Source organism: Pezoporus flaviventris, unplaced genomic scaffold, assembly GCF_033815535.1.
Source record: "Pezoporus flaviventris isolate CSIRO_AGI_PZ_B2104156 unplaced genomic scaffold, CSIRO_AGI_Pfla_v1 ptg000041l, whole genome shotgun sequence".
NCBI classification, from domain to species: Eukaryota; Metazoa; Chordata; class Aves; order Psittaciformes; family Psittacidae; genus Pezoporus; species Pezoporus flaviventris.
This window is the reverse complement of record NW_026892589.1, coordinates 1,583,894-1,611,378: the sequence shown is the minus strand read 5'-3', so window position 1 is coordinate 1,611,378 and position 27,485 is coordinate 1,583,894. Positions and strand designations below refer to the sequence as shown.

The window sequence follows — 27,485 nt, the reverse complement described above, 5'->3', positions numbered from 1 at the left end:
CAACAGCAAACAGGATGCTCGGGGCAGTTCTGCTCCACAGAGTGTGATAAAGCGGTTATTGAGGAGCAGCTCCCTGGGGACTCTGACCCTGTTGCCTTCAACTCCAATTCCGTATTACTGCATCTTGCTTACGGTGCCCTGATCCCGATTTTCAGGTCTCTTTCGTCTCAGTGGCTGTAGCCAGATCTCATTATACTAAACCAACATCAAACAGCAAGTGAATTTCAGTGCCTGCAGGCACAGCACATTAAAGGCTTGTTGAGGTACCTCCCAGTTAAAGATCAATAGGGTTTGTAAGAGCCTAAAGCACCAACTAAAAGATCCAAATCATTTATTTGCACATTCTGTTTTCACACACCTCGCTGGAGGGACAGAGATTTATCAGGTCTTATTCACCTGAACTCCTGTGTCTGCCAACAACGGGAAGAGCCCCAGTGTTTTCCTACCAGCCTTCCAGTTGTACCTCAGGATAAGGCATTTCAGCAGAGCAGAAAGCTGTGAGGGCTGTTCCTGGGAAGCCTGGCTCTTGGAGGGGCCTGGAAACCCACCTGGGTGCTGGGGAGGGTGCATGGAGCCCGTAGGAAAATAAAGTTCTCAGAATTATAAATAGTACAAAAGGAAAGGCAGGGCTGGTGCAGCCCAGGGGCATACACACTCTGACCCAGAGAGCAGTCAGGGCCGGCCCAGAGGCAGCTCCTTCCTGTGAGCACCCACAGGACCTGCAGCTCCACATGAGCCAAAGTGCCAGGTGACGATGACAGCCCTGAGCTAAGGCAGCGCTGAGGGAATGGAGCTCAATGGCCTCCTCCCAGGCAGAGGGCTGGGGGGTGATGCAACACCAGCAGGCAGAAGAGTCTCTCAGGAGGGGATCATGCCTTTACTGCGCTTCCTGTCAGCCATGGCGCGGCGGTTGTGGTTCGCTCTTGTGCTTTTGTTCGCTTCCTTCTTCCTCCGTTCCTGCACCGTCTCCCGGTTCTGCCCGTGGCCCTTCACGTTCCCAACCACAGCAGAGCTGTCGTGCTTGTACCTGAAGTACACAGAAAAGGACATCACAAGCAGCACACTGCACCCTGGCGGGGCAAAAATCCACCGATCCCAGGAAGCAGGTGGGTGTGAGGAGGAGTTCGGGCATCCGGCCTTGAACCTCGGCTCAGCCCAGCTCTGCAGGGCTTCTGTAACAGCCAAGACCAGCAGTAGCCACACAAGGACCATGGCCTTCAACACATCAAGTCTGACATCCAAAATCAGCTATTAAACTGTCCCAGAATCCCTGTGGGAGCCGTTCAAGCTCTGGGAAGCTGTGCTCTCCCAGAGCCTATCTTGCACAGGGTTCTGCTGTGTATGATAAAGGGACATTCCTACCCATTTGATGGGACAGAACAACCACCAGTGAAGTAGAAGCTGGGTGAGGAAGTTCACCACCACCACAGCAGTGACCCTGACATACAGGGATGTTAAGGAGCAGGATACCCTCCAACAACTCCTACTACCTGCAGAGCCACTGTTTCACCCCATGGAGGCTGGTGCTTACTCACCCCTTCCTCGCAAGGAAAGCCAGGCGCCTCGCTTCAGCTCGCTCCCGCAGTACTGCTGGGTCCTGCACAAAATGGTCCTACCATGGAAGGGAGGGAGGAGGTCAGTAAACTCAGCAGATCCTGCCAAAGCCTAGAGCAGGACAGGATTCTGCCAGACCATGGAACACAGTCAGTGCACTGTCCGTTATCTCTTCTGGCTGAGCCGTCAGAATTGGTGTCAGTGACTCTAAACCTGACTGAGACTTTCCTCCTCAGCCAGCAACACCATCAACATCCCCATTTACAATATATCCATGACAGCAGACCATGACACCTTCAAAGCGTGCTGCTGGCATCACCTGTCTTTGGAATAAAGGAGATGAAACCTCTCCATAGAGGTGAGGCAGGTAAGACATACAGTAAGTCTTAACCCAACTCCAACCACAAACTAAGTATCACCTTTGTTCTTTCCTTTTCAGCTTCCTCCTCCTCCTCCTCTTCATCCTCTTCCTCTTCCTCCTGTCCTTCCTCCTGCCCTTTAGTTCTCAAGACCTGAGGAATTGTGAACGGCCTGAGAATTAAGACACAAATAGTCAGCAATGGAGACAGTGCAGCCACCAAGTGAGCAGCAGCATCCTTCTGGGTTTGCATCCCAGCTTCCAAAAATGACAATCCACAGGTTCCATGGCCTTGCTGCTTTTTCTGAAGAGCCAGATAGAAAATGACACCTTTACTACGGACAACTGCTGAATCCATGTTCTTCACTGGGAATGTTCACTATGAAGTTGTTACTGAGCATCATTATGGTTGCAAAGGAGCAGGTCAGGAAAAACCTGAAACCTCACAAGGAATTTCTCCAAGGAAACAAGTGCTTCCTCTGGGAGGTGGGGATCCAGCCCCAGCCCCAGGGCAGTACTAAGCAGAAGTAAACTTTGCTAGGCTTTAGCTCACCAGTCGGGGAGCATCTGTTGTACAAAGATAAACCCTCAAACCTCAAGCTTAAACTCAGACAGAAACATTAATGCTCAGGAAATGCTGTGCTCTGGAACCTCTAGGACTGGTCAGTGGTCATCCACAGAGCTCTAGTTTTATGGCTGGGCCCTACCCCAGTTTTATACAGGGAGAAACAGTTGGAGAAATCCATCAAGCTTTGTGAATCACCCTGAACATGCAGAGCAGCAAAGGGCCTGAGGGGGTGGAGGCAGAATTTACCACATACCTATAGCTCTTCTTTGATATATATATATATATATACACATATATATATGTGTGTGTGTGGTTAAATTCTATTGGAATTCAGATCCACCATCCCACTGTCACAGAAATAAATGTAAAACCAGAAATGTCTTTGTTACTTCAAACCTACAGATCTAGTTTTCCACAGGAACATCCACTAATTGTTCCTCCTGCTTTTCCCTAGGAGCAGTGAGCACCTGAAACAGGGGGAAAAGACCCAAGTACCACACTGTTACAGGCAAACCACTAAAGGATTTAAGCTGAAGCCTCACCATGCTTTAGGAGAGGGAGAAAACTATAGTGAAAGGGACAAAGGAAGCCCAAAGATGCATTCTGGGTTGAGGTTAGAAACGGAGACATCTTCGTAGTACGCCAGAATTTTAAAGGCCGCTTTTAGAAGCTGGTTTAGCATTTCTGAAACACAGGATTTCTGTCTCTGGCTCTTATTTCTAGAACAAATATTCTCCAATCCCCAGCCCAAAGTAACCCTTTGCTCCCTACAGCTGTCCCAGCTGCCTGTCCTTGTGCAGGGTGCTGTGCGGTCCTGCAAGGACTGGATTCCAGGTGTCAGCACTCAGAGGTGTCAGAGGGGGTTGGAAGGAGCAGCATCCGCATTGCTCAGCTTTCCGAATGCTGCAATTCTCCTCTAACCACCAGCTGCACTCCTCAGTATTCCAGAGAGCCCATTTCCCCCGCTGCAGGAGCGTTGCCTACGAGCAGAAGTGCTGCTGAGTGCAAGTTCAACACAACAGCGAATTCCCCTCTTAGATGTGTTGATTAGCTGAGGGAATGCCTGTGTCCTGCAGACACACAAAGTGGGAGCCTGAGAATGTCCTGGGTGCACGCCACAGCAACACTCCTACTGACAGGAGAGGAGAGACCCAGATCTCCCTCCTGCCATGTTACAGAGAAAGTGGCAGCACCAGAGAAAGTGCTGGCTTGAAGCACACACATCCTCATTGAGAAATGAAGCTGAAAGCCAGTGCTGAACAGGCTTGTGTGAGCCATAGGTGGCCATTCCCATCACCCTCCCATCCACTGAAGCCACAGCACCTACCTCCTACTGATGAGCTCATCATCTGAGTCAGCATCATTTGCCCCCACTTGGTTTCCATCATAAGTGTCGTCGTACTCGTCCTCGTAGTCCTCCCCGTAGAGCTGAGCCTCTCCCTGCTGCACAGGCAGCTCCTCCACCACCAGCCTGTACTGGCTGTAGCGCTCCTTCTGCTCAGCAACCAGGCGCTTGTCATTCAGCAAACTTCTGGTGGTGTCCTTCTCCCTCCTGCACTCCACAGGAACAGAAACGTGTGTAAAAACCTTCCTGAGAAGTTAATTCACCACCCCACCGCGTTAGTAAGTGGAAGCTGGAGGAACAGAAGTCTCACTTCAAACTCCGTAAGTGCTACTTAAGCCTATTTCCCCTCTGATCTACAATAGGGCTGTTTGTCTGGTTACTAAAACCAGCCTCCCCTGGCTTGGAACAAAGTCATTCTTAAACAGAAGCCCAGCAAGATTGCCCAGATAAGAACAGGAACTGGACACCAACACTGTCATTTCAGACTGAAAGGAAGCTTTTAGGGAGGCCAAATGCAATTATACTCAAGCTGCAATTTTCAGGCCAAGATTCAAACACCACAAGAAATCCCATGCATCTTGAATGAGAGGCTGTGGGGGTGAAGGCTCCAGCCTACAAACCAGCTCTGCCAGGCCCAGAGTGCCCTCTAACACCCTGCTGCAGCATCGTCTCACTGCAGCAGCAGCACAGCCGCAAGCAGAGACCTGTGTTAGAGTCACTGCTGCAGACACCTGAGTTCCTACAGCCAGGAACCTCAGCTTGCAAATGAGAGAGATTGCAAACTATGGAGATAGATGGGGAGAGCCAAAAATGAGCACTGCAGCAAGGACTCAGCCAACTAACGCTGGAAAAGAACAACCCAGAGTAGACTTGTGACTGATTCACCCTGTCTCAAAGCATGTACTTTGTGAATGTAGGAGGTGAGTCAGTGATAGCCATTTTAAAGGGAGGACCAAGAAACAGAATTCTGATAGAGGTATTACAAAGATGCTGTGTCTCACACTGCATAAGCATAAAGCCTTTGAAGTGCCATTTTTCAGGCTGGCCAAGCACATGCTTACAGCAAAGCAATGAGGGATTCCACTGTCAAGTATTCACAGGACAACTTGCAGCCCTCAGAGTCCAGGAGGAACACACATCAGTGGTGCTTTGGCATCTGGATATTAACAAAGAAAGAGCCTGCCCCTAACAGACTGCAGTGACTCCAGAACAGACAAACTTATGTGACACAGAGCAAGCCCAGGGGAAGTCATCTAAGCAGGCTGATCTTCATTAAGAACATCAAGCAGTAACCTTATGGATAGATGTGGTTCCCTCTCTTCCATGACTCACTCTGGTACCTGCCTGCATTTAGCTGCAAAAATGCCCTACAAAGCATGTGGTTAGTTCACACATACCCAGCTGGGATAACATCTTCCGTTGGTATTCAACATGAGCCTGAACTAAGTGTTTGGTAATTGTCTCCTGCTGAGCTGGTCTGATGACTGCAGAAGAGCTGCAAGGAAATGTTTCAGGCACCAGTTCCAGGAAAAGCAGTGGGATAACTCCTCTAGTCCCATGGTGTGCAGGACTTCAGGTGACAGATTCAGCCAGCAATTATGGCTGGACAGGCACAGACAAGTGGGATCACTTTTCAGGATCAGCAAAGAATGACATGTATGCTCGTATGTTCGCTTCCTCATGCTTGTTTCTCTCTTCATCCTGGTGTGGCTCTCGCTTTCACATTAACACTCCCTGCCCAAAGCTGCTTATGCTTATCCACACAGGCTCTGGAGATATCACGCTTAGGCAGCAACACCACTCTACACATAAGCACAAGCTGTCTAAGAACAACTGTTTCATCAGGAAGACGCAGCCTGAGGGAGGCCAAGAGACACCAGGAATATCGGCAGTCAGAGGATAATGCTGAGCACTCATGGAACAGCACAGCAAAGAGTGACAACTTCCCAAGGAGTGATGTCACTGCTTGAGAGAAGATAGAGCCTCCCTGGCAGCAGCCAGACAGCAATGCCATGGGAGCAGGGTGCCACCACCCAGATCAGGGATCATGGAATCCCAGCCTGGTCTGGGATGGGAGGGATCTTAAAGCTCCTCCAGCTCCAACCCCTGTCACGGGCAGGGACACCTTCCACTAGAGCAGCTTGCTCCAAGCCCCTGTGTCCAACCTGGCCTTGAACACTGCCAGGGATGGGGCAGCCACAGCTTCTCTGGGCACCCTGTGCCAGCGCCTCAGCACCCTCACAGGGAAGAGCTTCTGCCTCAGAGCTCTGCTCAGTCTCCCCTCTGGCAGGTTAAAGCCATTCCCCTTGGCCTGTCCCTACATCCCTTGTCCCAAGCCCCTCTCCAGCTTTCCTGCAGCCCCTTCAGGCACTGGAGCTGCTCTCAGGTCTCCCCTTCAGGAGCCTTCTCTTCTCCAGGCTGACCCAGCCCAGCTCTCTCAGCCTGGCTCCAGAGCAGAGCTGCTCCAGCCCCCGCAGCAGCTCCATGGCCTCCTCTGCACTCGCTCCAACAGCTCCACGTCCCTCTTGTGCTGTGGCCCCAGAGCTGACCTTGCAACTTTCCAAGTTCTTCAAGCGATCTGCAGAGGGAGCTCCCAGCAGGGTTATCCCATACACTGGCTGAACCTGGGACAGTGCCCTCTGGCCTTGTCCAGCTGCTGCAGCACTATCCACATGTGCAAGGCTCTGGGGAGATGGGAGGTAACGAAACACACAAGCCTCCTGCTGACAGTCACTGCCTGCACTCTGAGCAAGGCAACACCATGAGGAGAAAGGTTGTGCCTATGAGTACTTAGCTATGGGCACCTCCAAAGTCATTGCCTTGGCCAGAGAGAAATCAAGTAGAAACACTACAGCACTGCTGCTGAGAGGCTGCTGGACTGGACCTGGGGGCAGAAGCAGTTTTCTCCTGAGAGTCTGGGGCAGCTTTGCAAACAAAACCTTAAGTGGGAGCTCCCAGGATCACAGGGCTCAATTTACAGACTTCTATTTACATTCTGTATAAATCCACACCAAAGTAACGATCACGCTCAGCAAGTTGAAGTGTTCCAGAAGAACCTGAAACAAGTCAGGGATGTTCTAGAGGTGACATCAACGGGAGCCAGCAGGGCAATGTTCTAACCTAAATCTGTAAGAGTATGGCACAGCACAACGTGCCAAACTGGGCAGAAAGCAAAAAAAATGCCCTGCTGCAGGAAGCTTACAGCAGTGGAACAAAAGTAGTTCGCACCCCTGAGCACGGTCAGACTGTGAAGGAGATGGGTATTGAAATCAGATCACTCTTCACTCTCAGTTCCGAGTCCCCCCTGGCTCGCAGAGGTGGCTGCTCTGCAAGGTTTGCTCTTCAGTGCAGGTTTAACTTTCAGACCAAGAAGCAAGAGCCCAACATTACAAAGGAGCTTGGCAGAGCCCTCTCTAGCAGCACACAGAGGAAAGCCCATTAGGAAACCCACTAACTGAAACCAACCCACTAATAACAATTCAGTTCACTTTCCCAAAGAAAGAGGTGGGAAACCTTTTTGCTCAGCCTTACCCCCACCACACAGACCTGCAGGAGGTTTGTATGAGAAATAGAATTGCAGGGTTGCAGGTACCATCCCTCCCAACAGACAGGGTTAATAAAGGGTGCACGATACTCACCTCTTGCCCTTCTGGATCCGAGAAACATCCACTGAATCCCTACTGAAAACATCAAACTCATCATTCTGGAAAACATTATAGCGAGAAGTGACCAGAGGAGTCGGGTCTGGCTTCAGCTGCCTGGTAGAAGAGAAAAGAGCAAGAGAGAATAAAACCAAAGGTGAGCTGGGGAAGACCAAGTCCTCTCCTTCCCGAGGCCTTGGGTTATCCTTGTCAGCCTCCAAGTCACCCACTACATGCCAAGGTCCACTATGTGGTGCTAGGTCACAGGTTACAACTCCTTCCTTTCACAGCCACGCTGTAGTACATGTGCAACCACTATGGGGCATTGGTGTGAGATAAAAGGCACCATTTCTGAAGCTTATCTTTTGGGGCAAAATAAAGCAACTTACAGAAAGCAACAGGAAAACTCTTGTTCATTTAAGAATGAATAAAACCATGAGTAGCACAGAATGTCACCAGGCTGCCTGATCTCAGAACAGCGACTCAGCAAAGCCAGGCACTAAGTGTGATGAATTACACACTGGAAAAGATTCCAGTAATTTGCTGCTGCTGATTTCAGGATATTTATCTTCCTACCGTTCTCTCAGCGTTCCAGGCTTACATTTGTTCAACTTGTAAGTCAAAGGAGTATTATTTTTACATTCATTGTGTTGGGGCTGTGAGCTCAGCTGTTGGCTGCAGACGCTGCTCTGCTCACTCCTAAACCCAGCCCTGATCCCAGTTCCACATTTGCTATTGAACTGACAGCTTTGTTTCAAGATGCAAAAGGCAGGAAAAAAAAAACTAAATCCAGCCCTATCTTCTGTAACTGCTGGCTTGGCAGAAAAACCCCAACCCTTCCAAAAAGCCAGCCACCATTTGCGCCCAAGTCAGCAGATGTGACTGTGAGAGCACCAAGATTGTTGCAAGACTAAGATATTTTATATGGTTTTCCTGATAGAGATGCTTTCCTTTTGAATGGCACAATGAGACAGTCTGCCCATTCCCCCACGAAATGTGAACAAACAGCACATTCACATCCTGAGGCTCAGGCAGAAACTGCTGGTGCAGCACAAACACGTGCTGGCAGCTGCAGGCAAACTCCAACAGCTCAATCCCACTGCCAGCTATGAGTCCTGCGTCCCAGGTACAAGCCAGGGAAAGCCTGTCAGAGGGTGGATGAAAATGGATCTGAACTGCACCTCCAGTCTCTCCCTGCTTTAAATTCCCTCACAAAACAGGAGCCTGTCAAATACTATATTCAATCCTGCAGGTGGAATTTGGGATTAATCAGTTCCTCTGAAGATGCCCTTTCCTGCAGGACCTCTGGGAGTTAACGACTATTACCCTGGCCTCTGTAGCAAAATAACTTTAATAGCTTTTGAAGACAACACATTCTATTGCCCAGCCCAAGCCAGTGTCCCCATGATGCAATTTTAATGGTTCTGAAGTGACCATTTAATGTACGAGTGTTTTTATCCCCCATCACAAAACACAACCCAGCATCTGCTCTGTTGAAATGCTGAGCAGGGACACAAATGAGGGCAGAAAGCTATAGCAGTGAGAAGCTCTCACTGCAGCTACCTATCCCCCCAAAATGCACATTCAATTTCTTAGAGCTCTACAAGTGTCTAACCCTCAGTAAGCATGATGTTCATAGAATCACAGAATCCCAGCCTGGTTTGGGTTGGAAGGGACCTTAAAGCTCCTCCAGCTCCAACCCCTGCCATGGGCAGGGACCCCTTCCACTAGAGCAGCTTGCTCCAAGCCCCTGTGTCCAACCTGGCCTTGAACACTGCCAGGGATGGGGCAGCCACAGCTTCTCTGGGCACCCTGGGCCAGCGCCTCAGCACCCTCACAGGGAAGAGCTTCTGCCTAAGAGCTCAGCTCAGTCTCCCCTCTGGCAGGTTCAAGCCATTCCCCTTGGCCTGTCCCTACATCCCTTGTCCCAAGCCCCTCTCCAGGTTTCCTGCAGCCCCTTCAGGCACTGGAGCTGCTCTCAGGTCTCCCCTTCAGGAGTCTTCTCTTCTCCAGGCTGACCCAGCCCAGCTCTCTCAGCCTGGCTCCAGAGCAGAGCTGCTCCAGCCCTCTGTTAAATGATAACCCACAAACAAAAAACCCCAAATGACATCAAACCCATGCCAGAAGCTGTCCCTTGCCTTTGCATTGTTCGGTCCAGCTTATCCAAGTATGGCTCCAGCTTCTCTTCTAGGATGTTGTTGATGACTTGCTCTGCATTGTAACTGTACTCTTCCAGGCAGGCCAGGATGAAGCCCTCACCAAGGTCTGGCAGCAAGTCTTTCACTTGAGAGATCAGTGAGTCCAGCTCCACTCCTGAGACCCTGGCGATGGGTGCAGCCGCTGCACCGGCACACTGCAGATACCAAACAGAAGTGGGGGCATTACTGGGGACAGCCAGCTGAGGGGAGGCAGGAAGGCATGTTATGAAAAGGGAAAGCAGCAGCCTGGGTTATCTGAATTTAATCACAAAGAATTCAAAAGAAGAGAAATCATCAAAAGCTGTTTATACTGCACAAGGTCTACGACACAGCCTTGAGCACCCAACTGGTTTTGTCTGTCCCCAGATCAGAGAGGACACTCTGGGGAATCCCTTCCTCAAATAACCTATGAACTGTGCATTAATGAATACACACATGAACTACAGTGATGAGGCACAGTATTTGAATACACCACAGCAACAGAAAGCCCAAGCCAACAGATGTTAGAGGCAATGTGCTCCAAGATAAAGCCAGGCTCAAGGTGTGGCTTTATGGCTTCTCATTTCACAAGGCACATGGGGCTGCACTGAAATCTAGCAAAGGTAAGAAATGAGACAATCTCCCGTAAGCCCCAAACCTGAGCAAACCAATCCTCTCTTCACAGATGAATGAGGCAAGGACAGAAAGAACAGGACCCAGTCCACACAGGTCTACTCACCTCATCCTCTGACACATATCCAGCCCTGAGCCCTTCCATGTCTTCAACAGTTCTATCCAGTATTGCTGATGCTCCATTAGATGCTGCTGCTGGTGTTGGATCTTTAATGACTTCTTTTTTCCTGTCTACCCCTTCCCATGCACTTTCCACTGCTTGGAGGATATAGGCTGTCCTGGTCTCATCTCTAAGAGGACACCATTAAGGACATTTCTAGATGTGCATATTCAGACCTCACCCTGAAGAAACAATGAGATTTTCAGCAACCCCAAACCTGTGCCTCAATCAACCTTCATGGAATCCCAGCCTGATTTGGGTTGGAAGGGACCTTAAAGCTCCTCCAGCTCCAACCCCTGCCACGGGCAGGGACCCCTTCCACTAGAGCAGCTTGCTCCAAGCCCCTGTGTCCAACCTGGCCTTGAACACTGCCAGGGATGGGGCAGCCACAGCTTCTCTGGGCACCCTGTGCCAGCGCCTCAGCACCCTCACAGGGAAGAGCTTCTGCCTCAGAGCTCATCTCAGTCTCCCCTCTGGCAGGTTAAAGCCATTCCCCTTGGCCTGTCCCTACAGGCCCTTGTCCCAAGCCCCTCTCCAGGTTTCCTGCAGCCCCTTTAGGCACTGGAGCTGCTCTAAGGTCTCCCCTTCAGGAGCCTTCTCTTCTCCAGGCTGACCCAGCCCAGCTCTCTCAGCCTGGCTCCATAGACACATGACTCTCCCCTTTCTTTTTTAGGGGAAAACTTTCTATCACCCATTTCCAGTCCTACAGCTTAACCAGAGGCAGCAATATTGGAAATGCCACAGGCACGAAGGAATCCAAGAGCAGCCAGGTCTGCAAAGCCCCAAGGTGATGGTGAAGGATACAGCGTGGAGGATGCTTGCTGAAGCAGGCTGACATCATCCTCAACAGGAAACAGCTTATCATAATCACGGAGAAATCTGAAACCCCAGAAGCAAGCTTAATCAGTCACAGTCAGTCACCAGCAGACCTGTCACACACTGCTGGCCCTGCCATGCTGCTTCGGCCTCCTCACTGCTCAGGCAGGAACACTTCTAACCCCTCACCCAGTACTGGATTCCAGCATCCACTGCCAGGTCTCATTATGCTCCCATTACTCTGCAGCAGGACTTCACCAACCCCACCCCAGCCATCAGACCCCTGCAACACTCCTCAGGATGCTAAGACCCAGTGCCACATTACAGAGAAAAGAGAGTTTACGTTTGAACATGATCAGAACAGCACCGTTGGGAGGCCAAGATCGAATTCCCAGTTCTGCCACTTACTCACTTTGCACCTGCAGCATCAGCACTAAACACTTTTCTGTTCTGGTCACCTCAGCTGAAAAGCAGAGATCAGTAATAATAGTCTAAGCTGTCCAGGTAGCTAATGGCTAAATTACTATCCTCCCCTTTGAAAGCCTGGATTAAAGAGAGCAAAGAATAACATTCTCCAGCGTCACGCAACACCCTCCTCACCTTACAGTAAAGGCTGCACTGCAGTGTGAAATCCTCTCACAGCAGCTCTCCCAACTAGTCACAATGATTTCTAACTCCCAAATGTATCATAATACCTCATAATAATGTCTCGGGCAATTCTACTGTAAAGAATGGAAGAGGAAGGCAAGCTGACCCTCCCTTTGGGTCTCTCTGCAGCCAGACTCACCTCCTTTCCTGCAGCACTGAAGTGAAGATCTGGAGGAATTCCTCAATAAAAGGCTGAATGTTCTCACAGCTGCAGAAAACAATGGCACAGAGTGAACAACTGGTGGTAAGCGTTGCACAACCTCCACATTCCCCCTCAGTCACGCTCATACATCAGGGGAAAATCCCAGCTGAAAATAAATTTCAGACCACTTTGGGGCTTTCAGAGGAGCAAAGGGTCAAATGGAAACAAGTTTCATCCCTGGAAGACATGCAAGGCCAGGCTGGATGTGGTTCTGAGTAGCCTGATCTAGTTGAAGATGTCCCTGCTCATTGCAGGGGGTGGGAACTAGATGAGCTTTGAAGGTCCCTTCCAACCCAAACTGTTCTATGACTATTCTTTGGCTTCAGCAGACACTTCAGCCAGCTGTGTCCACAGCTGTATCACAGTTAGAAATACAAGACTTCAGACAGACTTTACAAGTCATGCTTTGATGCCCCAGACTTGCATCAAGCACAACAGGGTGTGTAGTGCTTTTGTAATTGTGCTCTTATTATATGTCTTGGGATTATAGCAGTGAACCTCCCAGAAAGTATGTGCTCACCTGGGTAAGAACACAGGCCAAGCCAATTCCTACTGCAGCCTGTGTGTTATAACACCCAAACCTCCTACTGCTGCTGCTGCTGCAGCAAGCCCACAGCCAAACTGAACACTCTCTGCAGTACATCAGCGCTGGGAAAAAAGCAGTTCCTTAGAAAGTGAAGGAAACAAATCCAGGTCTCCCATAAGGAATTCCACCAACAGACCCTCCTCATCTTCTTGGACAACTCTACCCATACCAAATGAGGGCAAATATTCAAGCAGAACATGAGCTGCAGCAACCTTCAAACCCTGTAACACGTAGAGGCAAAGACAGCAGCCCAGGGGAGCACTGGCCTTGCAATCCAGATCCAGGCTCTTGGCTCCATCCCCAATATGCAGCATGATTTTGGGCTATTTCACTTCTCTACTATAACACAGAGACAGTTACACTTGCCTTCATTTTGAGATTACTCTTAAAGTTATCAGCTAACAACTTTCACAAGAGGAGGGGGGAAGAACCAGGTAAAGGCACCAGTATCTAGATTTGAGTGTTTTCAGTGATCTGCAACACTGCATCACTTTTAATGTGGTGTCTCAGTCAAGGTGCCTACACACACCCTTAGAATTTGCAATTTAGCCACAAGCTGAGGTTAGAAAGCTTGTTGGACCACAGCATCATCCCACTCTAGTGGGGTCAACACACACCAGTTCTGGATCATACAGCTTCCTCTGGAACATTCCTGCTGTGCAGGATGACAGACTTCTGATCTTAGCCAAAGTATATGGCTACAACCCCAATAAAAATAGCAACATCCATTCATTTTCTCCAGCAAATCTCCCCTCAATGGCAATCAAATAACTGGCTGGTACCACAGGTCCCAGTGCCAATACCTGCTTTCTAAGATGGGCTGCAGACAGGCTTGGTTTATTAGGATATGAAAAGCTTCTATCATCTTCTTTCTGGAATGTGAAATTCTCCTCCACAAATCAGCAAAGACACTTCAGGGAGAGTAAAAAGACACTATTAGCATCAGCACAAGAAATGTGAATCTTTAACACACCTTTGCTCCTTTATTTGCTGCAATCATTTATTTGCTGCAAGGACCACATAACAGAGCCATTTCCTAGTTATGAATGAAAATCCATACACTAAAAGCTGGTCTCAATCACCAGCTAGACAGAGACATCTCAACTGCACCAGCGCAGCCTGTGCCTTAAAAAGAGACCAATCTACACATAGAGATATTCCTGTTTTCATGCTTTTTTATAACTGGAATGCATCTCCCATCAAATTCTTCTCAGACAGCAGTGCAAGAACTCATTAGTCACCCCACTGCCCAGGGAAATTTGGAATTAGAAAAGTCATCTCCCTGGAGTTCTTTGAAGCAGCATAAAAAAGACAGAAAGACTCCGTGGAGGTGAGTAAAGCAGCATGAAGTGAATTCTTAACTAAGCCCTTGGAGAGTCCTGTTGAACAGAAGAGGCAAAGCCCCTGCACCCACTTTCACCTGTTGTCCTCATAGTGCCTCTTCTTGATTGCAGCTTCCAGCTCAGGAACTGCCAGTTCATAAAACGAAGCTAATCTGTAGGAAGGGGCAACAAAACAGTAACTGTCACCTGAGGCTTCAGAAGTCATTTGCTAAAAGACAAGTCAAACTGCTCATTTCATTAGCACTCACTGGCATTACACCATTTTGTTATTTGTACCCTGAAACAGGAGCAAATATGCTTTTTGCCAAGGGCCTGCAGGGACAGGCCAAGGGGAATGGCTTTAACCTGCCAGAGGGGAGACTGAGATGAGCTCTGAGGCAGAAGCTCTTCCCTGTGAGGGTGCTGAGGCGCTGGCACAGGGTGCCCAGAGAAGCTGTGGCTGCCCCATCCCTGGCAGTGTTCAAGGCCAGGTTGGACACAGGGGCTTGGAGCAAGCTGCTCTAGTGGAAGGGGTTGGAGCTGGAGCTGGAGGAGCTTTAAGGTCCCTTCCAACCCAAACCAGGCTGGGATTCTATGCACTAGACAGAGCAGCACCCTGAGGTCATCAAGGTATCTTTGAAGATGCAGGCACAGAACTGCATTTGAACATCACCACACTACTGAAGAGAAGAACAACCTGCCCAACTGAGAAACACCCCAAACAAGATCTGCAGACTGCAGGGAGCAGATATGCTTAGCCCATCCTGAAGCACGCCCTTCCCTTCCAATATCCTCATGGCCCCATCTTGCTCTACGCTAAAACCAGATACAAAACTGGGTATGATTTCCAATAAACTCTTACTGGTCTTCCTATTCAGCTCTGCTCTAGGTGGGCACTTTGGTGAAGGTATTCAATATGCAGAAAGCCTAACAGCACGTTGCAATAGGATGCCACAGGGAGGAAACAAAGAAAGATAGCTTGGTCCAGTTTCACATTTTCCATGCCAGGCAGCTCACACAGACTCCTTCCTTTAGGGACAGAGCCCCAAGAGATGCAGACTAACAGCCAGTGCTGCTCCCTCAGTAGCTGGCTGTTACAAATCACAATTTGCAGCACTGTGCAGGAGAGCCACGCTGAACTGATGGGCCGAGGCTCCATTAGGAACATTATGTCTGTGTCTCCTATTAAGAACCAAACATGCTAAATGAGTATCCTTGAGGCAAATGTAGCAGAAGCTCTCATTGATACTTTTAGTCAGGGAGAGAAATGAGCAAGTGCCAGCAGATGGATTCAGCCACAGAGAGGTTCCAGGAGGATGACACATAGATCAGTTTCCCTTTCCACGCTCCAGAGCCCCAGACATTAGTCCATATTGAGAAGTAATGAGAATGTTGCTGTCGTCCCACTGCACAGAGATCAAGACTATTTTAGCACATCTCTAACATCAGCAGTAGGATTGAAAGCAAAGGCTTTCCTCCTGTGAGTAACCAAGCGTGGAAGCTGTGCTGCTCACCAATTCAAACAGCCACCAGCACTCCATCAATCTGCTGGTCCTTCAGTAACCAACTGGACCACAACACCCAAGGAGGACAGGCACCCACACCCCCCAGAGCAGCATTACTCAACCTATGGTCCATAAACCACCAGCAGCTGTGCTGCCTCAGAGGCCTGCAACACAATTGGAAACAAAAGCAAAATACAAACATGTGCTTGTTCCCAAGCAAACAAAACTGGGAAATAAGGACAATAAATTAACACTTCACAGTGGCTCCTAACCAAAGGCAAGACTCTACAAGATGGTCTGGGGGATTAAACAACTGCAGCAAGCTGGGTAAGTGCCACTCAAGGACTTGCAGCCTCTGTGGGGACACACTCTGCTGTTTGGTCATCGAGACCATCCTGACTCATCTGCACTGTGATCCAGAGCTGGGCTGGGAATTAGCTGCCAACCCAGCTGTCATTCTCTCCCAGGCACTCAGCTTCTGCCAAACCTCAGTAATATTCTCTAGCGTAAGCCTCATGCAGAGCATCAAATAAAAGCATTTCTTTTCAGACCTCGATGGACTATCGCTCTGAAATACTTTCCACTTCCCTTGCTTCAGGCCCTACAGCAGGAAGCCCCTTTTGTCTACAACTCTTTTCTCCTTGCCCTCTCCACCCCACCAAGTACCGTTTAGTAGGTTTTAAAGCCATCATGGTTGCCTGGCTCTAGGATCACTCAAGGATAATGAGGAAGGTGCACAGATAGCAGAGAAGCTCCAGACATCCCTGTAATCATTATTTATCACTCTGTATTCCTGTCAGTGTGAACCTCACTGTCAGTTCATAAAACGAAGCTAATCTGTAGGAAGGGGCAACAAAACAGTAACTGTCACCTGAGGCTTCAGAAGCCATTTGCTAAAAGACAAGTCAAACTGCTCATTTCATTAGCACTCACTGGCATTACACCATTTTGTTATTTGTGCCCTGAAACAGGAGCAAATATGCTTTTTGCCAAGGGCCTGCAGGGACAGGCCAAGGGGAATGGCTTTAACCTGCCAGAGGGGAGACTGAGCTGAGCTCTGAGGCAGAAGCTCTTCCCTGTGAGGGTGCTGAGGCGCTGGCACAGGGTGCCCAGAGAAGCTGTGGCTGCCCCATCCCTGGCAGTGTTCAAGGCCAGGTTGGACACAGGGGCTTGGAGCAAGCTGCTCCAGTGGAAGGGGTCCCTGCCCGTGGCAGGGGTTGGAGCTGGAGGAGCTTTAAGGTCCCTTCAACACAAACCAGGCTGACTTATGATTAAATGGCAGTGTCAGTGGTAAAGGGACTGGGCGAGGACACAACAGAATATTCAGTACTTTTACTTCACCAAGCCCAGCTCTGTCTGCGGGACAAGATGTACCTGTAACAAAACTCATGTTTCTGGAAGGTCTGGCAGGCCAATGGGAAGATATCAAGGAACGCCCAGAGTGTCGTGCAGGTGTCGCATAAGTACAGCACAATGTCCTTCAGCTCCTGAGAGTGAAAGAGCAATTACTGAGAGAAGAGCCAGGCAAGTTTTCCCAGGAACACAACACAACCACCAGGGACACACCGCGTTCAGACCAAGCCTTGCTTCTGACTGCACAAAGAGTCTGCTATGAATTATAAACACATGACACATTAATGGGTCTAGAGGCAGAGACAATGTCCATGCTAGAACTTCTGTCCTTTAACGATTTATGATGCAATCCCCACAGCTCGCTCACATTCAAGACACTGTGAAATTACATGAACCTTCAATATATCCTGTTTTGGACAGTGGCTCTGGCCTCCATGTATCCTCCTCCACATAGAGTATTGCTCCCCATCTAGCTGGAAGCACTGCATAGCAGTAACACAGGAATTAAAGGGATGATTTCAGTGGTCCATTTCAGTGCAAGATGCATTTCCAGGGCAGCTGCAACAACTCCCACACACAAGCTGTGTAAGTAAGATTTCACAGAGCATGCTCACTGACATGGGGCCTGTCTTTGTGCAGCACCCAGCACTAACCCCCCCCTATTTAATGAACTAAAGTACTTTTGTTAAACAAACATTTCTGAATTACAGCCAAACCAACTCTGACCACTGCCAGGGCTCTGGTGGAGCCTTCTGTCAGCTACCAGTAAGTTAAGTTACCTACAAGCTGGTTAAGGGAAAGAGATGGCAGGTTTAGAAAGAACCCACGATATAAGGGACATAGTTGAAATGCACAAGAAGAAAGCAACCAGCTCAGGGTGGAAAGACTTTTATCATCAAGTCATATGACAAACAGTGAACTAATGACAGGGAACCATGTGCTGCATGAGCCACCCGTGTCTGGGAACAGAATGACCCTCTGTGGTCGCAGTGCTCCCCAGACTGCTCAGTCTGCAGGGCAGCAAACAGCAAAGGGCAAGAAGCAGCAGTTCTACCTGGAGAGGCATGTTTCCTGGAGTCACATTTACTTTTTCTTCCAATTTCTGGGGCTCAGCAGAGGCTCCTTCACACTGCAAACCACACTGCTGCAAAATATTGTTGAACACCTACATCAAGAGAAGGGAGCAGCGTTAAAACAGGCAGGGAAAGCAGCAGGAGATGCTTTACCTTGTTAACAATCACTGCTATGATCACGTGTGCAAGCTGGGACTGTTTCCATTCAACATGGAGCTGTGTAAGGCAGAAGTTGCAACAGACTCTCACAGGCTACAGCAGGAAGGGCCACGCTGCACTTCTGAGACTCCATGCAGCTTGCAAGTAGCTAAGTGCAGCTGCATATGGCTGTGATGCCAAGACAGGGACTGCAGCTAATCTGACTTCATAGCAGCCTTCCAGTATCTGAAGGGGGCCTATAAGGATGCTGGGGAGGAACTCTTCATTAGGGACTGTAGTGGTAGGACAAGGGGTAATGGGTTAAAACTGAAACAGGGGAAGTTTAGATTGGATATAAGAAAGAAATTCTTTACTGTGAGGGTGGTGAGGCACTGGAATGGGTTGCCCAGGGAAGTTGTGAATGCTCCATCCCTGGAGGTGTTCAAGGCCAGGCTGGACAGAGCCTTGGGTGCCATGGTTTAGTGTGAGGTGTCCCTGCCCATGGCAGGGGGGTTGGAACTGGATGATCTTAAGGTCCTGTCCAACCCAAACTATTCTATGATTCTAAGCCAGATCTTAGCTGGGTGAGAAAAAACAGGCAGCAACAACACTGGGAAGCCACCCAGAATCCCTATTTGCAGTGGGACAACTGTGAAGTTAACACCATATGAGCTCCTGCTTGCAAGCTAGTCCCACAGCCTTCCTGTGAGCAGGTTGGCAGGACAGAGTTTGTGGCTCTTGTTTATAACCAAAGAGCCTGGGAGAAGCTGACAGAATTAGGTCCTGGATTGCCAACATCCTGTGGGGTAGGACCAAATTAAAAGCAACTCTCTACACCTGTACCTTGAGAGATTTGGCAGCTCTCCTCCCTGAGGCATATGAATGGGCAGCTGAAGGTGCTCATTGCTATTCTAGAGGGCATGTAAGCTCCTGAACCTGCACAGGTATCAACCCCTTTCAGTGACAGTGTCAGCACATCAGTAGTTTTCTGGATCAGTGATCTCTAGCTGTTACATCCACACACTTGAGATGCACAGGCACGGCCCTGCAGTGGTCACCAACACACAGAGCCAAGAAACCAGTGCTCTGCAGAGAAACTCCAACATGGTACATCACAGAAAGCTCCTGGAGTCTCTCCTGCCCTCCCACTGATGCATTTGAAGGTCTGGTCTTGCATCCTAGGATATTTTTCAAACAAGGTATCACCTCTGGGATTTACCTCTAACAGTTTCTTAGCACTTGGGAAAAAAGGATGTGGGCTTTCAAGAAGTGACATTATTGGTGTCTTGGGGTAAATGGTATCTTGGGTTTGTTTATTTTGAGTACATAAATATGACATTTTCAGGCTATAAAAATGTCAAAGTGCCTTGATTTCCCCCTCAGGTTAAATATGAATCCCACTTGCTGAGTCTGGGGAATATAAAGGCTGCTCATAAAAATGAAAGCTTAGACATGGAGAGGTACAAAACGGCTTTTGTATGGCAGCAACGCATCCCTTCCAAGAGAATTCCATTTACTCCTGAGCAGCTGCAGTGCTAATACTAACCCATTCCACTATGTCAAGTAGACATGTCTATGGTCTCGATTTTGCTGGTTTAAGTTTCAGTGCTTCCCCCACTTGGGATGGGTGGAGGATACAAGGAATACTTTTTGAGCTGCCTAATGAACATTCCTTCAGATTACCTGCAGAGACAGCAGCAGCTGAAGGAAGGCCATAGGAAATCATCATCAAGAAACTGTTTTAGATGAAGGTTCCAAACCTGCCTGAGGCACATTAGCATCAACTCGAGAAAGTAAGCACTAGCAAATGCATTCTGCCTGCCTATGACCACGTTTGCTCCATTGCACCCTCTAAGCTGTGCCACACTCCCAGAGGAAAGCCCAGCTCTGGGCTGAGCAGCAGAGCAGTACCTGGAGGACAGTGGGCAGAGTTTCGTCTAGGTCACTGAAGTAACTTGGTTGTTGAGTGAATATATTTCCTGAGAAGAGAAATGGGAGAAAAGAGACCGTTTCCCATTAGTTCAAACATTCATGGCAACAAGCAAATGTGCATCAGCAGATGTACTGGTGATAGCCCAGTACAGTACTGTACTGATACCTCAGATATACTGTACTGATACCCCCACTCCCAATCCAGCTAATACCCATCTAGGACCCAGGCAAGGCTCCTTCCTCCACTCCTGCTCAGTCTGACTGATAGGGCTGCTGTCAACTCACTAGTGCAGCGGCAGGACTGGTTAACAAGGATATGCTCATCAGAGCAGAGCAAAGGAGCTGCAAGATGATTTCTCCAAAAGCTGGATCAATGAACACCACAAATACTACCCCTGAACATTCCTGCTTCCTGTATTTGACAACTGGAGTTGACTTTCAATTACTGAGAAGAGCTCAGCATGCACTGGGAAGTGTTCTGCAGAATATTTCTTCAGGGTAATGAGGCTTTAGCAATACCTGTTGTTGTATTACTAGGGCTTCATTATCTCTACAAAATACTCCACTGATTAACGGCACAGCATAAATCCTCAGCAAGTAAGCCCAGAGGCTGCCTGTTTTCCTGTGAGTTACTGTTCAGACCATGAAAATTAACAGAGCTAATGTCCTTATGCAAGGGCAGAGCACGGGTGAGAGTTACGAGACAGGTTTCAGAACAATTTATACCCCAACAAGAACCTGAAGTTGATTGAGTTCTGAATTACACACCAGAACTGCTGTGCTATTACTGTCACAACATAATCAGGTGAGCAAATCACCGGTCACCTCCATGCAGCATTACTGTGCTGAGTATATGCAGAGCATATGCAGAATTCAAATGAGGTTTCACACACTTGGGTCTTCTTTGGACTATTTTAAGAGCCAGATAATCCAAGCTTCACCTCTGAAAGGGAAATACCTATCTTGTCATGCCTCTTGGCCACCTCTGAGGCTTGGCAGGTGAATTCAGAGTGGAAGTTACTGAAAGAGGATAAAGGGGTTAAAAACCACAAAGGTTTATCTAAGCTTTTCTGTTCTGGCAATTTGGCTGCATCACATGAGCTCATGTTAGTCAATGTGGAAATGAGACAAAAATAGCTACTAAAGGAAGAACAAAGTTTCATTGCATGAATGGCAGACAATGTGGGTTAGAATTCAGGTAGAAGAGCTCACTTCATCCATAGTCAGGTTCTCTTCCATCTGCTCAGGTGGACGTTAAAGATCACAAGTGGTTCCCTTGTGAAGGGAGCACGGGGTAAGTGCAGCAGCTAAACCAATGTGCCCCACGCTCATGATACAGAGCGTAAGGCCGAGTTGTTACTTCATATGAGCTGGCCAGAGTGGCTGTACAGAATCAGGGAAATCTAGTGATAAGCACAGCTTGAGCAATGCTCTGAGGGCTCTGTGGTTTGAAGGTACTCCACAAATCAAGGCCTGCACTGAGACTTCCAAGATCTCCTGCTTCACAGACCAGAGATTACCTCACGTTGCACATTCCCCATGGCTCCCAACTCTGTGAACACTCATGCCAGACTGTGCCCATTGTCAGAGCCTCCTCCCTCCCTGCTCACTCGTTGAGTTGTTTCCCCCTTCCCATCCCTGTGAGGATTTTACAGAGCCCTCATGGCCTCAGCCCAGCTCAGGACAGCTAAGCAGCAGGACACAGCGCTTTCAATGACATCAATGAAGGTCACAACTAAAGTAATCTGATGCAGAAATTACAGATTCTTGTTGCCACTGAACAGTTCCTTTCCAGAGCAGTTACACTGGCATAAACCCCTACTTGCCACCCTACAAGTAAGCAGAATGCCAAAATGCAACATGTTGTTCCTTGGCTTTAACTAACCGATCATCTTCTGGAGCAGGACACCATTTCCCTTCCCAAAAAGCACACAGAGATCCAAGATCTTCGGGATGTCGAACAGGAAGTTATTGTAAATAATTTCTCCAAAGACAGAAGGGGTGATGAAATGATCCTGCAGAATAAAAAACCAAACCCAGTAATTTAAAGGATAATTCATATCTTGCTCTGCAAGAGCTCCAGCATTATAATGGCACCTGTGAAAACATCTATCAAAGGTGTATTTGGGATTTTGTTCCATAGAAGGCAGAGACTCTGCTTACACCAGCTTCTGCAGCACCCTCTGTCCCCACATCCCCACTGCTTGTCACTGCCATGACACTGCCCACCCACATGAAGCGAACCCACCAACCTAAGTGTTAAAAGAAAAAGCTCCTACAGTTCATTCAGCTCCCAGACCTGGCTCATGATAGGGCCAAAGAGCTGAGCTGACAAAAGAATGGCTCAGCCCAGGTGTAGGAATGAGTAACCTGGCACAGGAACAGCTTCACTGGCACCAACACTGAAAAACACCCTTGAGATCCCAGCCTGAGGTTAGTGGTACCCTGGAAGAGTCAAGGCACCAAAGACAACTGCATCACTGACAAGTAGGAAGCAAACCCAGGAACTGCAGCTCTATATCCTCTGCTGGAACACTCAACACAGCCCCCCCGACTCTCAGCACTGCAGGAATTTCGGCTAAAATTCCACATGACAAGTGCCTCTGACACTGAGAAACAAGCAAGCTAAACCATGACTTTGGCCTTCTAGATGAGAATGTGCCTATGGTGGTGAACATGTCCAACCTCAGTGAAAGGCAGCACACACATTCCCTGCTTCAGCTGAGGGACAGGGCTTACTGCTGGCTGGGGCCAACTTCCAGGGCTCCTGCTGCCCGCCTGCAGGACAACAGACTATTTATTCTCTTCCAATTACTCAAGTATAACATGGTGTCAGATGCTCACTGCCTCGCTGGAGGGGTAAGATCTAATCAGCTCCTGGAATGAAAGACACCACAGAGGTGTCAGTGCTGCTGCTGAAGTGGTGCCAGCTGCAGGCTCCAGCATTCCTTCTACCTGCTCCTGCCCCGCTCCTCCACCTCCCACTCCAAGAGCTTTCCTCAAAACATCCTGAACGTCACCATCGTGACAATCAAGAGAATCAATACAGCACTAAATAACACACCATGAGCCGAGGATATCAAGGAGTAATTGCTTAAACACAAGGCGCCTCGCTCACTCACCCATCCTGCCCACAGGCCTTGTGAAAATTCCACAGCTCCCAATGGGAGTTGCACTCACATGATTAGGGCTGAGCGTGGCTTTCAATTACCATGCCAAGAAAACAGTAATTTAGAGAAGTTTCACTGTGTCCCCAAAACCTGGGGAAAGTTCAAGGAAGGCCAACGATCAGGACAGGTTATGTGACACAGCACAGCACAGAGGAAGTGGCACTGAGCCCCTGTGCCACAGAGCTGCAGAGTGGCCAGCTTGCTCCCTCTTCCAGGGATGTATCACAGCCCCACCTGTGGCTAACCTGCTATTACTGAGCTGCCTGCCTGGATCTCCTTCCTCAGAAACCGTCCCATAGTTCAGATGCTTCAGTTCTGCGTGGTTATCATCTCTACAGAGTAAACAGGCTGATAAAAACAGCCAGGGAGAGGAACGCAGCTGGACACACAAGGAACACCATTAAGTCCTCTGATGGTGTTTTTCCTAAGCTGCCCAGCCCAGGGAAACTGGAAGGGAATGAAATCCTCACCTTGGACTCCTTGTGAGTGGACATCCTGAGGAAGGTTAGGAAGACACTCCGGTGAAGGCCCCTCTGCATGTCGCTCACCTCGGGGTGACAATCCAGCTCCCCATCAAACTTGCGAGGGGCAAAGCGCAAGTAGGAATCCAGACACTTGTGAAGTGTCTCATCAAAAATCACCTTGCACCGCCAGAAACAAGGAAACAAAGAAGAGAACGTCACACATCCACAGGCTGTGCTCAGGGGAAGCCCACCTAAAGTTGAAAGTGATTTAAAACATTCTAGAGTGCTAAAAGGAGCCTCACATGCAGCAAATACAAGCAAACTCTTCAAATCCACAGGGGAAAATCTACTGGGACTTTCTTTGCACTCTAAGGTGCAGTAATTAAAATGCTTGACAAATAACACAGAATCTTCGAATCAGTTAGGCTGGAAAAGCCCTTTAAGCTCATCAAGTCCAACCGTTCCCCAGCACTGCCAATGCCACCACTAATCCATGGCACTGAGGCCTTTGTCTACACAGTGTGTGAACACTTCCAAGGATGGGAGGTGCTGGTGCGGTGCTGGTGCCTGCTGGGGACTCAGGGGGAGGTCATGTCATTAAGTGCAAAAGGAGCATATACAAGTCTTTATGAAACTGGTTTAAAGTTCATGGCTTCTAGAAACACCTTCTCCAGTGTCCACAAAACAATTCTTACCTGGCACCAAAATTTGTCATGAGGCAAAGCCAGAAGCCAGTTCAGGTCATCTGCAATGAATTTGGCTCTCTCCAAGAACTCTTCCACTAAAGCAGGGTCTCTGGCGAGGGGTGGCGGTCTGTATAGCACAAAAGACCGATCTGCTTTTATTTCTGGGTGCTGCAGAAAGCCAAAACACTGTATTAAAACTACAGACCAAGAGACGGGAATGCCCAGTTACCATGTGCACTGCTCACTGAATTAGGAAACCAACACAAAATTGCACTTGAATACAATTTGCCATTCAGTTCCCTGGTAACTTCCCATTTTGTAAGCTTTTGAGATGGGTTACCAGCAGGTTTGTGTCCTTATTTATCAGCAATGTTTTCAGGCCTTCCTTCATAATGTGGTGGATGCTGCTCCTTGCACTCTGTTAAACAAAGCCTTGCAAAGCAGCCCTCCCACACCTTCAGAACAAACAGCAGCCGCGTGGTGCTGTGCCTCTGAAGCGCGGCTGCGCTCTCTTTTCCCTCCTAACTGGTTCTTGCACAACATTCCATGAAGTCAAACTGACACAGCCACCAAACAGAGAGAAGAAACATTTCACTGACCTCCCCCAAGGGTTACTGAACAGGCTTTGCCCAAATACTCCAGCCTAGAATGAGAATCACACTGAAGAGCAGGCAGCAGCTTGAAGCTCTGCCTTAACCCACATGTACACCCAGGTACGTGTGAACCTCCTCAAGCCAGCAGCCCACTTCTGCAATGTGCCCACAAGGCCCTCTGCTTTCTCTCTCTTATTTCTGGGAGAAAAGGGTTACCATGGATTAAATATCCTGATTTCACCAAGCAGAAGTGTCACAGGATGCAGGGAGTGCATGGAATTATCCCAGTGCTCTAGGTCAGAGCTAAGTTCACACAGAGCTTGCAAAAGCTCCCAAAGCATTCCCTCTATGGCAGCCAAATTTACATTGCTGCTCCTTGAAATAAGTAGCTCTGGAGGACACAGTTTGCTGTTGATGTTGAACACAATGAGTTTGAGTTGGGCTTTTTTTTTTTTTCCCCAAGAGTGGGTAAATGAAATCTCAACTGTGAATGCATTAAACCACAAAAAAGCTTCTTGTGACAGGTGAGCTAACCAACTTTCATCATATCCCAGACAAAGGGTAGTTTCACCCAAGCTTCAACATGAGATGCTTATTTATTAAAGATTTTGTTTTGGCTTTCAGGAAAAAGACAGCTCACCAGTGCTGGTAAAGTTCTCATCTTCCCTGTTTTGGGATCCTTTTCTGTCAGCTGGAGCTCATCCAGAGGCAGCGCCGGCATTGTGATGACTTGTTCCTATCTTCAGCAAACAGAAGACCAAAGGCAGCACAGGGTGTATTTTACAAGGTCAGTCAACTGAAAGCACAACAAAAGAAGCTACACACACAGAGCCTTCCTGTACCACACAGGGCCTGGAGATGGATTTATGTAAAGCAATTTATCCGCCACCCAAATGCCAAACCTCGAGGGAACACCCAGAAGCCACCTGCACACACCTCAGAAGAAACCTGTAACGTGCTGCTCTACTTGCAGCCCTGGTCCTCAGTGAGAGGCCCCAGGTATCATCCAGGACAATAAAAATCAGATGGGAGTACTGTTTAGTATGAAAGCTTCCTATTTAAATCCAGCTCCTGAAGAGCTGGGCTCAACTCTTGGCTTTTGCTGTCTCTTTAATGCTTCCAGTCTATCTCCTGACAGTCCAAACTGGAGAGGCAACCAAAACACAGTCTGCCAACATACTATTAAAGGAATAGCTGTGGTGCTTACGTGGCAGAAGCACTCAGCACTCCTCCAGACAGAGTGCCCAGGGTGAGCCTGCAAAGCACAGCCTGCCCTCCCCTGCCACCTCCCACCTGCTCACCAAACCACGACTGCAGTTCTAACAGCGCTTTTAGGCTCGATTCCCCTCCTAAAATTAACTGCAAGTCAAATGTGAGGGCGATTCAAAAGCACACCCCTTACGTGCATTGTTAGAGAAGTTCAGGTATTAACAAGAATGGTTTCAATTCTTGTGATAAACAATTTCCCTATGAAAAAAATCCACCCCAACAACTTTGCAGCAGAATCACTGGTTTTCCTCTCATAACACATTTAATTTGGCCCTTAAAACTTCTGGAGTCAGGCTGAAAACTGCACAGGCCTGTGTGTTTGCAACAAGGGGAAAAATGTCTCATTTCAAACCATGGGAGTCTTGATTCCAAGTCAAAACATCTTGGAAGAGAGTGGACCCTGGCCAAAAGCATATTCAGCTGGAGAAGAGAATAACCCCAAGCATGGAATATCCTCAGCACAGGGGATCACTCCCGATCACTATCATGTGCTTTTCCTGACCCACTAGCTTTGGTCTCAACTACAAGGACGTGATTAATGATGTCAGGCACACTGCATGAGCCAAAGAGCCCTGACACAGAATCCCAGCCTGGTTTGGGTTGGAAGGGACCTTAAAGCTCCTCCAGTTCCAACCCCTGCATGGGCAGGGACCCCTTCCACTAGAGCAGCTTGCTCCAAGCCCCTGTGTCCAACCTGGCCTTGAACACTGCCAGGGATGGGGCAGCCACAGCTTCTCTAGGCACCCTGTGCCAGAGCCTCAGCACCCTCACAGGGAACCAGACTTTTGCCGGGGAACTTATTTTCCCAGGATGAGGAGCACTCCCTGCCCTGCCGTCCCACCTGGCACAGACCGGGGAGCCGGCGGGAGCTGCACGCTGCCGGGCACCGCAGAGGAAGGGTTTGACACGCCAGGTCCCAGCAGCGGCTCTGCGGTGGGACACGCTGCTGGGGAGCGCGGCCAAGCCCTGGCCCTCTCCGGGGACTCCAGCGCTCGTCTTCCCCGCGCTCTCCCCCCAGGGACCCCGGGCAGGAGCAGCAGACATCCCCGCTCACGTCCCAGCCCGGCCCCCCGCCCGCAGCCCCGAGAACCCCTCCAGCCACCGGCCCAGCGCGGCCCCCAACAGCTGCCGCCACCGGCCCCGCGGTCCCCCAGGCCCTGCCCGCCCCACCGCGAGCACCGCTGCTCCGGACACGCGTTCGGTGACCGCCGGCCCCACCACATCCCGCGGCCCCCGAGCCCCCGGTTACCGGCAGCCACGTCCCGCCGAAGAACGGCACTTCCGGCTCCGAG

At 49.2% G+C, this 27,485-nt stretch overlaps 1 protein-coding gene across 1 annotated transcript; it reads right to left on the bottom strand.

Annotated features, from left to right (window-relative positions):
• Positions 1-314: 314 nt before the first annotated feature.
• On the bottom strand, positions 315-27,485 carry ASCC2 (activating signal cointegrator 1 complex subunit 2). Its single transcript, XM_061465738.1, has 19 exons — positions 27,443-27,485; positions 25,565-25,664; positions 24,341-24,499; positions 23,652-23,822; positions 21,897-22,026; positions 19,991-20,058; positions 17,923-18,033; positions 16,890-17,002; positions 14,109-14,183; positions 13,492-13,599; positions 12,040-12,108; positions 11,241-11,315; positions 10,383-10,566; positions 9,605-9,819; positions 7,464-7,583; positions 3,808-4,032; positions 1,974-2,085; positions 1,536-1,612; positions 315-1,027 (listed from the first exon to the last, which is right to left on the bottom strand). Exons 2-19 carry the CDS (start codon positions 25,643-25,645, stop codon positions 859-861), a joined length of 2,262 nt encoding a protein of 753 aa, XP_061321722.1. The 5' UTR covers positions 25,646-25,664; positions 27,443-27,485; the 3' UTR covers positions 315-858.